Genomic DNA, 13,236 nt, shown 5'->3' with positions numbered 1-13,236 from the left:
GATTAATACCATATATATATTTAGACATAACATCACCCGGAGGCTCACAGAGCTCGGTGAATTTCACCGACTACTTCTGAATGACTGCTGCTTCCAGCGCCATTAGAGCAACAGCAGCCAGTTAGATTCACAAACGGCGGAGTATCTCAATGCTGATTGGCTTTCGCGACTAGGCATCCGGCGAATTTTCCATCGAAGTTGAAATATTTCAACTTAAGGCGAATGAGGCGAATTGTTCACATGGGATCTACTCACGCGAAAAGATTCGCAACGCTTTTAGTGTGAACGCAGCATTACAGCGTGTGTGTGTTTTGTACTCACAGCTTCGGTGTGGACAGGATGCACAGCAAAGAGGAGCGCTGTGACCAATGCCAGACGAGAGTCTTCGAACACAAAGTGTTCACCGGTGTACATGAGCAGGCAGGTTACAGCGCAGTGCAAACACACGTTGACAATGTGAAAATAGAGAGGTGTCATGCCGCCCAGCAGGATATTCAACCTGGCAGAGAGAGAGAAATATTCAGTACTGTGGAATTAGATGGGCGCTACATTTGCATTACATCTGAATCTGTGAAAGTGAGTAAAAGATATCAGATACGATTAAAATTATATATCTTCAGACGAAAAGAAAGAAGAAGAAATGTACACTTTTATTGATCCCCGTGGGTAAAGTCTTCTCTGCATTTGACCCATCCTTACTTATTAAGGAGCAGTGGGATGCAGTGAAGCGCCCGGGGAACAACTGGGGGTTCAGTGTCTTCAGGTTTCATACACGTGTTTGTAAGAGGAAAATCCTTATCATTGTTTTATTATGTTATAATAACTTGCGCGACTTCTTCGATATACCATTTGTGTACATGTGGCAGAAGAACCGAGACAAGTTCACGGGTGGGGTGACAAGATGATGATGACCGACATGTCCTGGGTTCAAGACACCAATGATGACCAAACATATCCTGGGGTTATCTTTATGGACTTAAGCTAAACATTATCAATTCAAGACTGCCGTGTCCTATCATTGCGCTCTGCTTGAGTAGATCAGCTAAGTAGGTTAAACACGGATATTTTAATGGGCTTCTGGAATGTATAAAGGACAAGAAACTAGGACTAAACAACAGCATTAATTTCTGACGTTCTTGAGAAAAGGCTCGGGGATCTCTGCTCCATTCAGCTAAATGTTTTCATGGCTTGTTTGTACTTAACTCATTGTTGATTACTTGTAGACTTGTTCCTGTAATAAAGTGTTATAAAACAACCATGCTTAAACTACTTTGGATTCCTCACAAGGTGAAGGAACATTAATGTCCACCACTATGTTGACCAATGGATTTCCATGACTTTAAACCACATTTCTATGACCAAACATTTTGTGAAATCTCGGTGCAATACATGAGTATACCATAAATGACACAAATGAATGAGAGACAATAGTTTGATTCAAAGAATAACTATATATAAACATGTTTATTCTTGTAATCAAACTACGGAAATGAACATAGGAATATAACAAATGTCCATGACTTTTCAAAAACCTTTGCGATTTCATTTTTTTCAAAGACTTTGCATGGCCTGGAGATAACCATTTCAAAATTCCATGACTTTTCCAGGTTTTCTACGACCGTACAATCCCTGTGTCTTGCTCAAGGACACTTCAACATGCAACTTTAGGGAGAGTGGGGATCAAAACCGGGTCCCTTGTTGCGGTATGACTAGGGATGGGCATCGAGAACCGGTTAACCGGTTCCCAGTGAACCGATTGTCAGCCAAATTCTTTAACGGTTCTGCCAACGGTCCTCTGTGGCGTTGCGCATGCGCGAACTTTTTTAGTTTCTTCTTCAGACTGCAGCAAACATGGCAACTAGGCAGAGGCGTACTAAAGTTTAGCTCTATTTCACACGACAAAAAGTGCTAGTGTGAGGTGAGTGTGCTCACCTGTGTGCGCGCATTACGGCTGAGCGCTGCGCGCGCAGACAGCATTTAACGCAGCGGAGCATTGCGTGCGCTCTGATCGCTCTTTTAATGAAGTATCGATACTAAAACTATGCTAAATCACATCGTTTTTAACGTACGGGTACTTTGTTAGTATCGCTACACCGTGCAGCGTGACAGCAGCAGATGTAGCGGACTAATATTCAAGCTAACCTAACTTCCCAAACGCTGTCGACATCTGAACGCTGATTGGCCGAGACGCGACACGTCCCATCAAAGATGTTTTGTTGCGAAGAGCACCACTTCACATTTTCTCCGCGTCTCACTGCAATCTCAACGGCAGCGGGCCAGGTGAAAAAAATAATAAATCGGAACGCGTCTCTGATATTGTTCAGGGGGCCGGTCCAAATGTGGAGGCGGGCCGGATCAAATGTGGAGGCGTTCATTGTGTAAACCAGCTTTCACTATATAAATAATCTCCATTGCCATCCAATTTAGCTGATGACGTTCAGAGTCAGACCGGTTCAGAGGCTGGTCGTCTGTCTGGGTCACAGGCTACAGCTAGCACGTCTTGTACACCTCATATCTTTGTGTTCAGGCATCCTCCACCCATCTGAGAGTGTTCTCCACGGCTGGAGACACAATAAGTCCTGAGAGATCGCGTATCCTCCCGGAGAAAGCAGACATGCTTATTTTTCTGCACAAGAATTGTTGATGATCCATACAATTGATGGTTGCACACTTGGTATTTGCCACTGCTAGTTTCATTTTTGGCAGCTCAGTTCATATACCCTTTAAAAAAAGGAAGGAGCACTGTAATTTCTAGGAACATGTTTAAATTAAACATAATACATTTTATTTAAGTTATGTAAGTTTTATTTTAAGTTCAATTGGAATATGTATAAATGTTTTTGGTTATTTAAAAAAATGTAAATGTGTATGTATACATACTGTATATGGTGTGTGCAGCATTATAGAAAATTAATGTAAATAAACCCGTTTGTGCTCTTTTTTTTCACCCCTTGCCCAATAAGAATCGATAAGAGAATCGATTCGACATCGGAATCGTTAAAATCGTATCAATTCTCATCCCTAGGTATGACCACTCATCTCCACGAGCTACAGCCGACCAGATAGATAAATACGTCTACTTGGTGTGAGTCAGTTTCCCATCAAACCTAACCATCTAAAGACAATCATTGTTTTAAAAAAACGAACTTATCAGATAACATTACAGTGGGAATCTTTAAAGGTCAAAACACCTTTCTGTGATGAAGTGTCTTATTTTCCTGAACAGAATCTCAATCCAGTCAGTATAGCAGTATAACAAGATCGTAAAGAACATATATGATACTGTCAGTCAGAGTGGAATATGACAATTTCTCTTACTTAAGAATACTAAAAAAGGAAAAAGAGTGAACACTTTATCATTAACGATTTCATGTTAGGTTTTGTAGAAACAAAAGAAGGGAGAGCTGAACAGATCATGGCTTCACATCTTAACTTCTTATCTGGGATTGTTATTAGTTCTAAAAGGGGTCTTCTGAGAGCCCTCGTCCAGTCCATTATGTAATGGAGACTCAGGTTTCCACTACCCATCTTTTATTTAGAATTGAATGAGGAGGGCTGGTAAAACTTGCTTGAAAGAGAGCGTTAACCCTCAACATTATCTCACCTCACCGTAGCTGATTCTGATCTGCCATAATAGCTGATGCTGAGAAGAGTGTAGAACAAGTGAAGGGCTGTGAAATTAAATTTCCCAGAGGGCCATGCTGGGATCTCGACCCAGCCATGAAGGCTTCAGAGACATTTTAAAAAAAAATTAAAATGCATTTAGCTGATGTGCAGATCTAGAGAGACTTACAATGATGGCACAGGTCAGAGTTCAATGTCCCACGCAAGGAAATCTTTTCAGGAAGTGTGGCTGGAATCTGATCTGTGACCTTTGTGAGATGGGCCTGTGTAACCACTACTCTTAAACATGAATAACAATGAGACTTGCATGATAATATATCTTATTATGAGATGTAAACAGGGTGTCTACAGCAATAAACAAGTGAAATTTAAGACTTTTTAAGACCACGTTTAAATAAAATTTAAGACCGAACTTGTGATGGAAATACAAATCAAAAGTGGAAATATACATTAATCTAAACACACTGTTTGTTCAAAATGAACAGTATGGTGTAATGCGAAAGGATAACACAAAAATGTCATTGCTGTTGTAAATTATATTTATTAATACAACATTTTCAGAACATTTAGGTCCCATGAACAAATGCTTATAACATCAAGTAAATATATTTTTTTAAATACGAGCAACATAGTTCCTTTTGAACAAAAAAAAAAATCTATAAAATAACATAAATAACAATTCCAGCTACTTTTAAAATGCAAACACATTTACATAATAGAATGTATGTGTGTGTGTGTGTGTGTGTGAGTGAGTGAGTGAGTTCTCATGTCTCTATGTGATGGATTTTTGTGCACAGGTTCATACGTCTACTCCTGAGCTTTTGTGAATATACTAGGGCTGTGTCTACTACCGCGCACTTGAGCACTTCGAGCACTGACTTTCAGTGTTCGAAGTGCGCCACTGAAAAAACCAGCAGAATTCAGTGCACTGAAAGTACCCGGATGGTGCACTGCAAACGGGCAAAAAATGTAGTGTAAAACGATGGACACTACTCGCCCTAAGCGGCCGCCATCTTGGTGACGTAGCGGAAGAGGAGGAGCCCTTTCGCCAGCTTTTCATTTTATTTCTAAAACAATGGCGGACGAGATGGCTACGGTAGCACAAGCGGTAGACCACGGAGGCTCCTGCCGCGATTGTGGAGGTATCGCAGTTTCCACATGGGGTGGAGAAAGGGGTAAACAAGGGACAACAAGAGGGCAAGAAGTACATTAATTTTGTCAGTTTAAGGGTTAGGGTATCGCAAGCTGATTTGCATATGTCACTCCCGGCTTAATTTCGCGGGTGCCGTGAACAGATTTGCGTCCGTCACTTCCGCCAAGTGGTTAACAGTTAAGTGTTCCATTTGAGACAGCACTTCATCAGCGACGCAGTGCACTGCATTGCAGTGTACTTCGTAAAGTGCGCGGTAGTAGACACAGCCTAGGAAAACAATCCTTGTCAAACTGTATTAATATAAAAACTTCCAGTTGACATTTGGTCCATTCTCCTGGAAAAAAGAAAGAAAAGGCAGATATTAGCCAAACAACAGTCAACACATCTCTTCATGACACCACCACGTCAGATTAATGTCATATAAATATGAATGAAAACTATTTTTACAAATTAAGCAACGCGAGCCATCTCTTGAGCCTAGTGTATATACTATGTATACATATTGACAGGTAAACACCACTCTACTTACTACCATTCTAAAACTATTTTTAATTAGTCTAATTAATGTGTAGTGCGCCTATGCATAGCTGTTATTAACTTGACACACGAGTAAAGCTTAACTATATGATACACATACTCATATACATGAGGTTAGTTAATACATATATATTTATGGCAGACTTACTTTGAGATGCTGAAGTAGGTCCTGGGTGATGTCATGGCCCATGAGCTGTGCTCCATAGGATTCTGACAGGACGTGGTCATTTCACCAATAGCGCACATGAAGTCCAGCGTTCTGCTCGCGGTGGTCTGGTCCAGAGTCTCGTCAAACAGAATGAAGAACGCACTGCAGCGTTGGTCTTCGGTGATGAGCTCTTTGTTACACGGCGCTGGATTTCCTCCGGTGACCTCCAGCGTTGTAGCGTTGACGTTGTAGCGTTGACGTTGTTGCTGGCGGTGGAGCAGGAGCTAGCGGCGGAGCAGGAGCTAGCCCCGCGGGCTGCTGGCGGCCTTCGCTAGTCTCTGTGCTTCTTGCTCTGCTCGTGAGATTCCACCGCTGGAAAGTCTCGCGACACATAACGCAGCTTCAGAAGCATTTCACCGACCGTGACCAGAAACACTCGTTCTTTTCAAGCCGTTGTTGAACTTGCATCCTGCCATGTTTTCTAAAGTAGCCGATGCTTCACGTTGTAGGGGATGGGACCGAATACGCGGGGCCCCTTTAAGAGAAGGGGCGTGGCCCCGGTGACACCAGAGACACCGCAGAGCGACCGGAGCAAAATATGAGACCTGGCAGAACAGATTGCCTCATATTCGCAGTGACATGACACCCAAAAAATTTAAGACCAATCCAATCTGAATTTAAGACAATTTAAGACTTTTTAAGGCCTTATTTTTTGGAAAAGCAATTGAAGACTTTTTAAGGACCCGCGGACACCCTGTGTAAAGAGTGGTTTATGAGGATTTTGAAAAGTAATCAACATATTTTAAAGACTTTTAAAGTGTGAAATTTGTGAACGGTATCTTGTATTAGATTATTAGGTCAGCTAAGTTGCAAATTTCTGTATCCATAAGAAAATAAATCCCTATTAGATGAACATTTTAAAAAAGAGATTTTGAGTTTGATAGTTTTCACTGAGTTCATTCAATTCAGTTCAAAATTACAATCTGTACACAAACGACATCCCTGTCCCAGGAACTCACATTGGATCTGGAAAAACTTCCCAAAAAAACCTTTCACAGGGGAAAAAAAGGAAAGAACCCTTCCCGGATGGACAGAAGCAATAGATGTCATGTGTACAGATGAACAGCGTTACAGGGTTACAACACATTCAATGAGTATGACAGAAATGTATGAATTATTAGTATTAGGCATGGACTTTGTTAGTTTCGCTACACCGTGCAGCGTGACAGCAGCAGATGTAGCGGACGAACATTCAAGCTAACCTAACTTCCCAAACGCTGTCGACATCTGAACGCTGATTGGCCGAGACGCGACACGTCCATCAAATATGTTTTATTGTTTAGAGCACCACTTCACATTTTTTCCGCGTCTCACTGCAATCTCAACGGCAGCGGGCCAGGTGAAAAAAATAATAAATCTGAACGCGTCTCTGATATTGTTCAGGGTGCCGGTCCAAATGTGGACCACTGCTCAGGAGAGGAAAGCTGTCAGTCTGTTTGTGACGGGTTCATCACCATGGTGACCAGTGGGTCTCCAGGACCTTTCCATGACTTTAAACCACATTTCCATGATTAAACATTTTGTGAGAACTCTGTCTATACGTGACAAAGTGAGAAGATGTAATATTTAAAATAACAATGAGAATTCCAAAGCATACCGTATATATACCGTGTAAATTAACATTTGAATAAAACAAATTTGCATTACTTTTCCAAATATTTTGGGATTTTATTTTTTTCAATTACTTTTCTAGGCCTGCGAATAGCCATTTAAAAATTCCATGACTTTTCCAGGTTTTCCATGACCGTACGGACCCTGTTTTGAATAAAGGGTTGAAAATTAAAGTTTTTTTGTTTTTTTATCCGATTAATCGATAAAATTATCAACCGATTATCAAAATAATCGTTAGTTGCAGCCCTAAATCCATGAAACAGAAGAAGAGAGGGGAGGTGCATCAGCAGGGCCATGGCAGGGGACAGGGCAACGGAGGCAGGAGGCGTCGCGAAAGAGGCCTGTAACCATTTTTGCTGGAGTTCGTATTAAAAAAGTTTGCAGACATGCTCATAATGGAAAAACTTGTCCCTGAATGTGTCATATGCAAACTATCCTGCTTGAACACAGTCTGCTTTTTAATGGTGGCCTTATGATTAAATGGTAAATGGACTGTTCTTGTTTATTTCTAGTCTGTCTACCACTCAAAGCCCTTTGGATGGCAAATGGACCTGTACTTGTACAGCGCTTTTCTAATCTTCCGACCACTCAAAGCACTTTTACGGTACATGACATCATTCACCCTTTCACACCCATTCATACACTGATGGGAGGAGCTACCATGCAAGGTGCCCCCTTCCCATCAGGACTAACTAACATTTCTATAATATTCCCACACCATATGCATATCTACCGGAGCAATTTGGGGTTAAGCATCTTGCCCAAAGGCACACGGACATGAGCTAGCACAGCCGTGGATCGAATCGACAATTCTTTGATTCAAGGACGACCCTGCTCCAACACTGAGCAACAGTGGCCCTTAATACGTGGAATGAGTAAAGTATTGATGGCATTTAGAGGTGAACAATGCTTGTAAATGTCTACAGGGAGGGGAAGAGCAGTGACCCGATTCACCTTTTAATTCAGTATTTAAAAGATAATCTACCCCTCCATCGTCTCTGGCCATTACAGTGATTCCAACACATACTCAAACCTGTTTTGAATGTGTGTTTTTGAGCCACACTGTCTGTTCTCAGGAGAGATATCAGGGCACCAATGTGTTCTTTACTGTATTACCAGATGGTGAATTGGCCAGCAGATGATTGGCCATTACAATGACCGTCCTCGAATAATAAAAGCGTCAGGCTGCTTGAAACACACAAGCACAGGCCAACCAAAGTGGGCAGAGCTGCTGATTCGGTGCAATAATGATGATATTAAAGTAAACATTTTAGAAAACATGTGTATACCCTAGTTCAGTGGTTCTCAACCTTTTTCCAGTGATGTACCCACTGTAAAATATGTTTTCAGCCAGGTACTCTCTAACCAGCGGAAAGCCTTTTTGGTTGAAAAAAAGATGTAATTCAAGCGCAGTATCAGCATCAGTATCTGATTTAATATAAAATATATAAAAATCAGTTTCTGAACTTACACTTACTTTTGAAAGGATTTTTTAATTGATCCTAGGCAAAGAGGAACCACAGAGTTCTAGAACTATCGGGGTCATCTATCAATGCAAATCCTGATCCTCCAATCAATGTTGATTTGTCCTTGGGCAAGACATTGTGGCCCCTTGCATGGTAGCTCCTGCCATCAATGTGTGAATGGGGTGAATGATGACATGTAGTGGCAAAGTGCTTTGAGAGGTTAAGACCATAAAAGGTGCTTGTACCATCCAATTTTACAAAAGTCATTCGATTCATACAAAAAAAATATGGATTGTGCACCTTTAGAACAATTACTAACATATTGAAATTTTCAATTCAGTTTCAATTCAGTTTGATTTTTTACAGTGAACTTTATTTTTACAGTGAACTTTACAATAAAACCAGCTAAATTTAACTGGTTTTATTGTAAAGTTCACTGTGAGCCTGCAACAGCGTCTTTCCACAAGGGGAGCGCTGTATGACGTCAGCTTTGTCTGCGTGTTTATATGCTATTCCCATGCCCTAGTTTGCGACATGATCCTTACCTCGGGTTAATGCCACTAACACTGCGCTGGAACTAGTACACGTACTGGTTCAAGAGCTCCAGGTGAGGTGAAAATAGCACCGTTGGGAAATCAGGCATAACTTACTTAAAGGTGAGGATGCATAGCGGTCTGTAGGACTTGTGGCTTGTATTGTCCGCCATCCGCTTCCCCCAGAAGTCGTTGCTGAAGATGTTCCTAAAGCTGGAGCCCGGTCGGACATCCGGATTGTTGACGATAGCCCACACATCGTCGTGTACCAACTCCCCGCGGAGAGAGTTATTGTAGCACAGGGCGCACAGGGCGGCCAACAGGGCGTAGCGACCCGCAACCCACACTGCCTCTGCCCGGACGTTCAACCGCGGTTGCTGGCGGGCTTTCTTCTCCCGTCCCAGCCCTGTCATGTCGGGCCTGGCTTCTCCCGCGGCTCCGCTGCGCGAAGAGTAAAACGAGGAGCGTTGTTCATTCCGCCTAGCAGGTAGCGGTTGTGTCTGCTGTTGAGTGCGGACTGCGGAGACTGGTGGCTGTGGTGTTGCCTTCAAGTACAGTCTGTGAACGTCAGACTTTAAGGCTTTGTGAGCTCCAAATAAAACATTGTATATTTATCTTTACTGTATTTTATTTCATTTGGCCTATTACTGAACATGAATTAGTTTATTATCATATGGATTGATTAACATATAATTATTATTTAACGGACACTATTCTTTATTGTATTAAAACACAACAATTAAAAGACCATTACGTTTTTTGAGCCAACATTGACATATTTCGCTTTATGGGTGTCAGCCAAAGAGTGGGAAGTATTCCCGAACAGCATTGACATATTTACATGTGCAATGAGTTATGACAAGCCCCTTGGAGTTTGTTTGAGGATAATAAAAGGAAGAAAATGACGAATAGTATACATATTATAGTAGCAGACAATTTAAATTAGTATGAGTATTAGAAAAAAGGCACGCTGTGCCACAATTACATGTCCTTTTAGCTGACGCTCCAAAGGGACTTACAATCATGTTACATTAATACAACGTAGACGGGAGCAATTCAGGGTTACGTTTAATTGCTCAAGAGACACAACGACTAGAGCTGGGATTGAACCGCCAACCTCCTGATTGAAAGACGGACCTACTAACCCCAGTCGCCTTTAGAATGTTTGAGTTTAAGAGGAGTACGAGAACTCAACATCAGCAATTGAGAACCTGACTGCAGACGCATGCGCAAGAGGACGTTGCTACTGTGGAGCGACAGAAATATCAGCTGCAGAAAATCAATGAAACTCGGGTTACCATTGTAACTTTTTTTGAGCAATTAAATATATCTCTTGTTCTGCCTGTTTCGTGATATACATGCCTAAAAGTAGTGATGGTGAGATGAAGCCTCATGAGGCATCGAACCACTTCAGCCAATTGGTTCGAGAAAGGGTTCATTTCTCGAAGCTTCATGTGCACACGAAGCCACCTACTGGCCAAGTGTATAATCACAGGCATTCTGAACCACATCATGTGATGCATTGAATGTGTGTGTGTCTGTTATGGCTGTTGGGAATGACTATGAATGACAAAAATGTTTGACCAAATCATTTCTGTACATAAATGATCACATATGTGCATAATAAAATATTTTTTGAATGTATTCTGTGTGTCTAAATGTTCCCAAAATGGTAGTAGCATATGATATGGCAGGTTGTGTAATAATGTTATTATGTCACTTTAGGAAAATGGCATGGGCTTAAGCAGGCAGAGGACAGTGAACGTGTGTGTGTGTGTGTAACTAGGAAGAGGGGACTGAATATGCTTGTATAACTTGGACAGTGATGTACAGGACAGGGGACATTTTATTCATTTTTATTCAGAAATAACAGTTTCTCAACAGTTCCATCTTATCACCTATCCTTCTCTCCGCACTCTCCTAACTCTCCAAAAATATCTCTCTCTCTCTAAACTCTCCAAACTCTCAACCAACAACCCACATGTTGAATGGAGCCTGAGGGGTTTATATTGCTGTCAAACCTCCCGGCAATATCTGAACCACTTCCAGAAGCAGTCACGTGGTACAGCCGGGCAGCGAGGCTTCGGACGTCATCATTTTTGGCTCCTCCCCTAAATGAAGCAAGCCTCGATACGCGCTTCGAGGAAACGCCCCCTCCATTACTCGACACACGCTTCGAAGCGTCGGCACATCTCGTAACAACACTACCTAAAAGGTGCCTAATATTTCTAGACTGAAATAATACCGGCATTATAATTATTATAACTATGATGATTTTTTTAGTTGCCTATTTTTTGGTGCCCCCTCAGGCAGGCCCGGGGTGGGTAATCGGGAGAATCGGGAGAGTTCCCGGTGGGCCGCTTCACTTCTGGGCCGGTCGAGAATTTTATTTGTTGACATTTGTCACGTTAGTCCATCTTCTCTTAAAGTGGGCTACACACGTTCAGCATTCTGACACCGCAGCCTCTGCATGGGTTGTACCATGCGAGGAAGTTCACCCCTCCCAAATAATAGAGTTGGTTCAGTCCATTATGGAACCCAACCAACTCAATTTGGGAGAGGAGAACTTCACCCCTCCAAAATAGAGTTGGTTCGGTCCTTAGCCGTCTTTTCCAAAAAGTTTTCTCAGCTACGGATAGCTGGGCCGGCCCGACCGCAACGATACGCGTCAGGGAGGATGGACGGGAGGAAGAGGGCAGGAGGGGCTGAAAAAGCCAGGTTGAAAAAAAGAAAGGCATTGGAGGAGGATGCTGCCAAATGTGCCAAGCTTACAGATTTATTTTCAAGAGGACAAACACAAGTGGCAACTGGTAAAGAGAGACAAAGGCCTAATGATTAGCAACATAACTATTCGGCTAACGTTGTAGCCTTGTTTAATATCATTGTAGCGTTGTCAACCTATTCCCAAGCAAAATATGTAATTGAATTAAAATATTAGCCTTTTTATATCACCCAAAATATGGCGATCCATAGACTTTGCAAATATTATGCAAATATTGATATATACTATTGATATTGATATTGAAGTATGCAGTAATATCACTCTTAATTTTTCTTTGTAGCTTCGGAGCAGCAGATAAGACAAAAGTTATATATTCTAAGAAAGAGCAGGACAGTACTTGATGAACCAATATGGATTGTTTGCTCAGAAGTGGGTGTAGTAAAGGAGTAAATCACCACTATATAATACTCATGCAGAAAAATGATAATGACCATGACAATGACGGCCCCCACGAGGTCTCACTCCAACAAATCTGGCCTACTGCCTAATCTGAGTCTGACACCCCTGCTACGCCCTTCTGCCTTTTTTAATGTTGTGCATATTTTTTGTTAACTTCTTATCTTAAGTGGATTATTATTGTTGTATTTAACCGTTACATTATTTGTTGGACCATGGTATTAATAAAAGAACTACAGGATAGTAAGAGCTGAACTGTTGCTTCATTTATCCAATTTCCACTATAGCCTACCATGAAAAAAGTGGGCTGGTCTTGAGCCTGAGATTCCCGGGCTGAAAAGTGGCCCCACTCCGGCCCTGCCCTCAGGACTTGGTGCCCTACGCACATCGCGTAGTGCGTGTTATGGGAGCGACGGCACTGATTGAAGCCCATTTCCACCATTGTGAGAAAAAAAATGTGGATTCTGTAAGTCATCATTTCAATTTACTATCTCATAATTATGACTTAGCATCTCATAATTATGAAATACTATCCCAACTACATGTAGAATAGCGATATGTTAAACTATTTTCACCGCAGTGTTTTACTAAATCACAGTAGCCTACGCTAGTTAAGCTTTGTTGTAAAATAAATAATCTAAAGCCGTTTGGATGTGACCTACCTGTTTAGCTTAGTTTGTAACATAGCTATGCTATCTTAAAAATGGCAAACTCTTGTAAACTCAGCTACCGGCAGAGACTCTGCGGTCATGTGAGCCAGCATCTGCGGATACTCGGTCATGTGAGCCGCCGCTTGAAATGTAGTGCACCTCTTTTCATGGTGTTACGGTGCGAGGGCATGTACGGACCAAAAAGCATCACTAGGGACCCATTTCTCAGCAATAATTTATCCAATTTGATAGAACAAGTCAAAAACAACATTATTT

The 13,236-nt window shown here is 41.8% G+C and overlaps 1 protein-coding gene across 3 annotated transcripts in view; it reads right to left on the bottom strand.

Annotated features, from left to right (window-relative positions):
* Positions 1 to 9,664, bottom strand: part of tmtc1 (transmembrane O-mannosyltransferase targeting cadherins 1) — a 49,805-nt gene extending 40,141 nt beyond the window's left edge. For 2 of the 3 annotated variants that reach the window (XM_056424777.1, XM_056424779.1), the window contains exons 1-2: positions 9,250 to 9,660; positions 322 to 499 (exon numbers count right to left, since the gene is read on the bottom strand). In XM_056424777.1, coding sequence (XP_056280752.1) covers positions 322 to 499; positions 9,250 to 9,545 — 474 coding nt within the window. In that variant the 5' untranslated portion in view covers positions 9,546 to 9,660. Of the gene's footprint in view, positions 1 to 321; positions 500 to 9,249 lie in introns of all 3 variants that reach the window. The other variant, XM_056424778.1, reaches the window with a different exon arrangement.
* Positions 9,665 to 13,236: the final 3,572 nt, after the last annotated feature.

The sequence above is a fragment of the Pseudoliparis swirei genome, chromosome 10 (assembly GCF_029220125.1).
Source record: "Pseudoliparis swirei isolate HS2019 ecotype Mariana Trench chromosome 10, NWPU_hadal_v1, whole genome shotgun sequence".
Classification (NCBI taxonomy): Eukaryota; Metazoa; Chordata; class Actinopteri; order Perciformes; family Liparidae; genus Pseudoliparis; species Pseudoliparis swirei.
The sequence above is the reverse complement of the archived record's forward strand: the minus strand, read 5'-3'. Positions and strand labels throughout refer to the sequence as shown.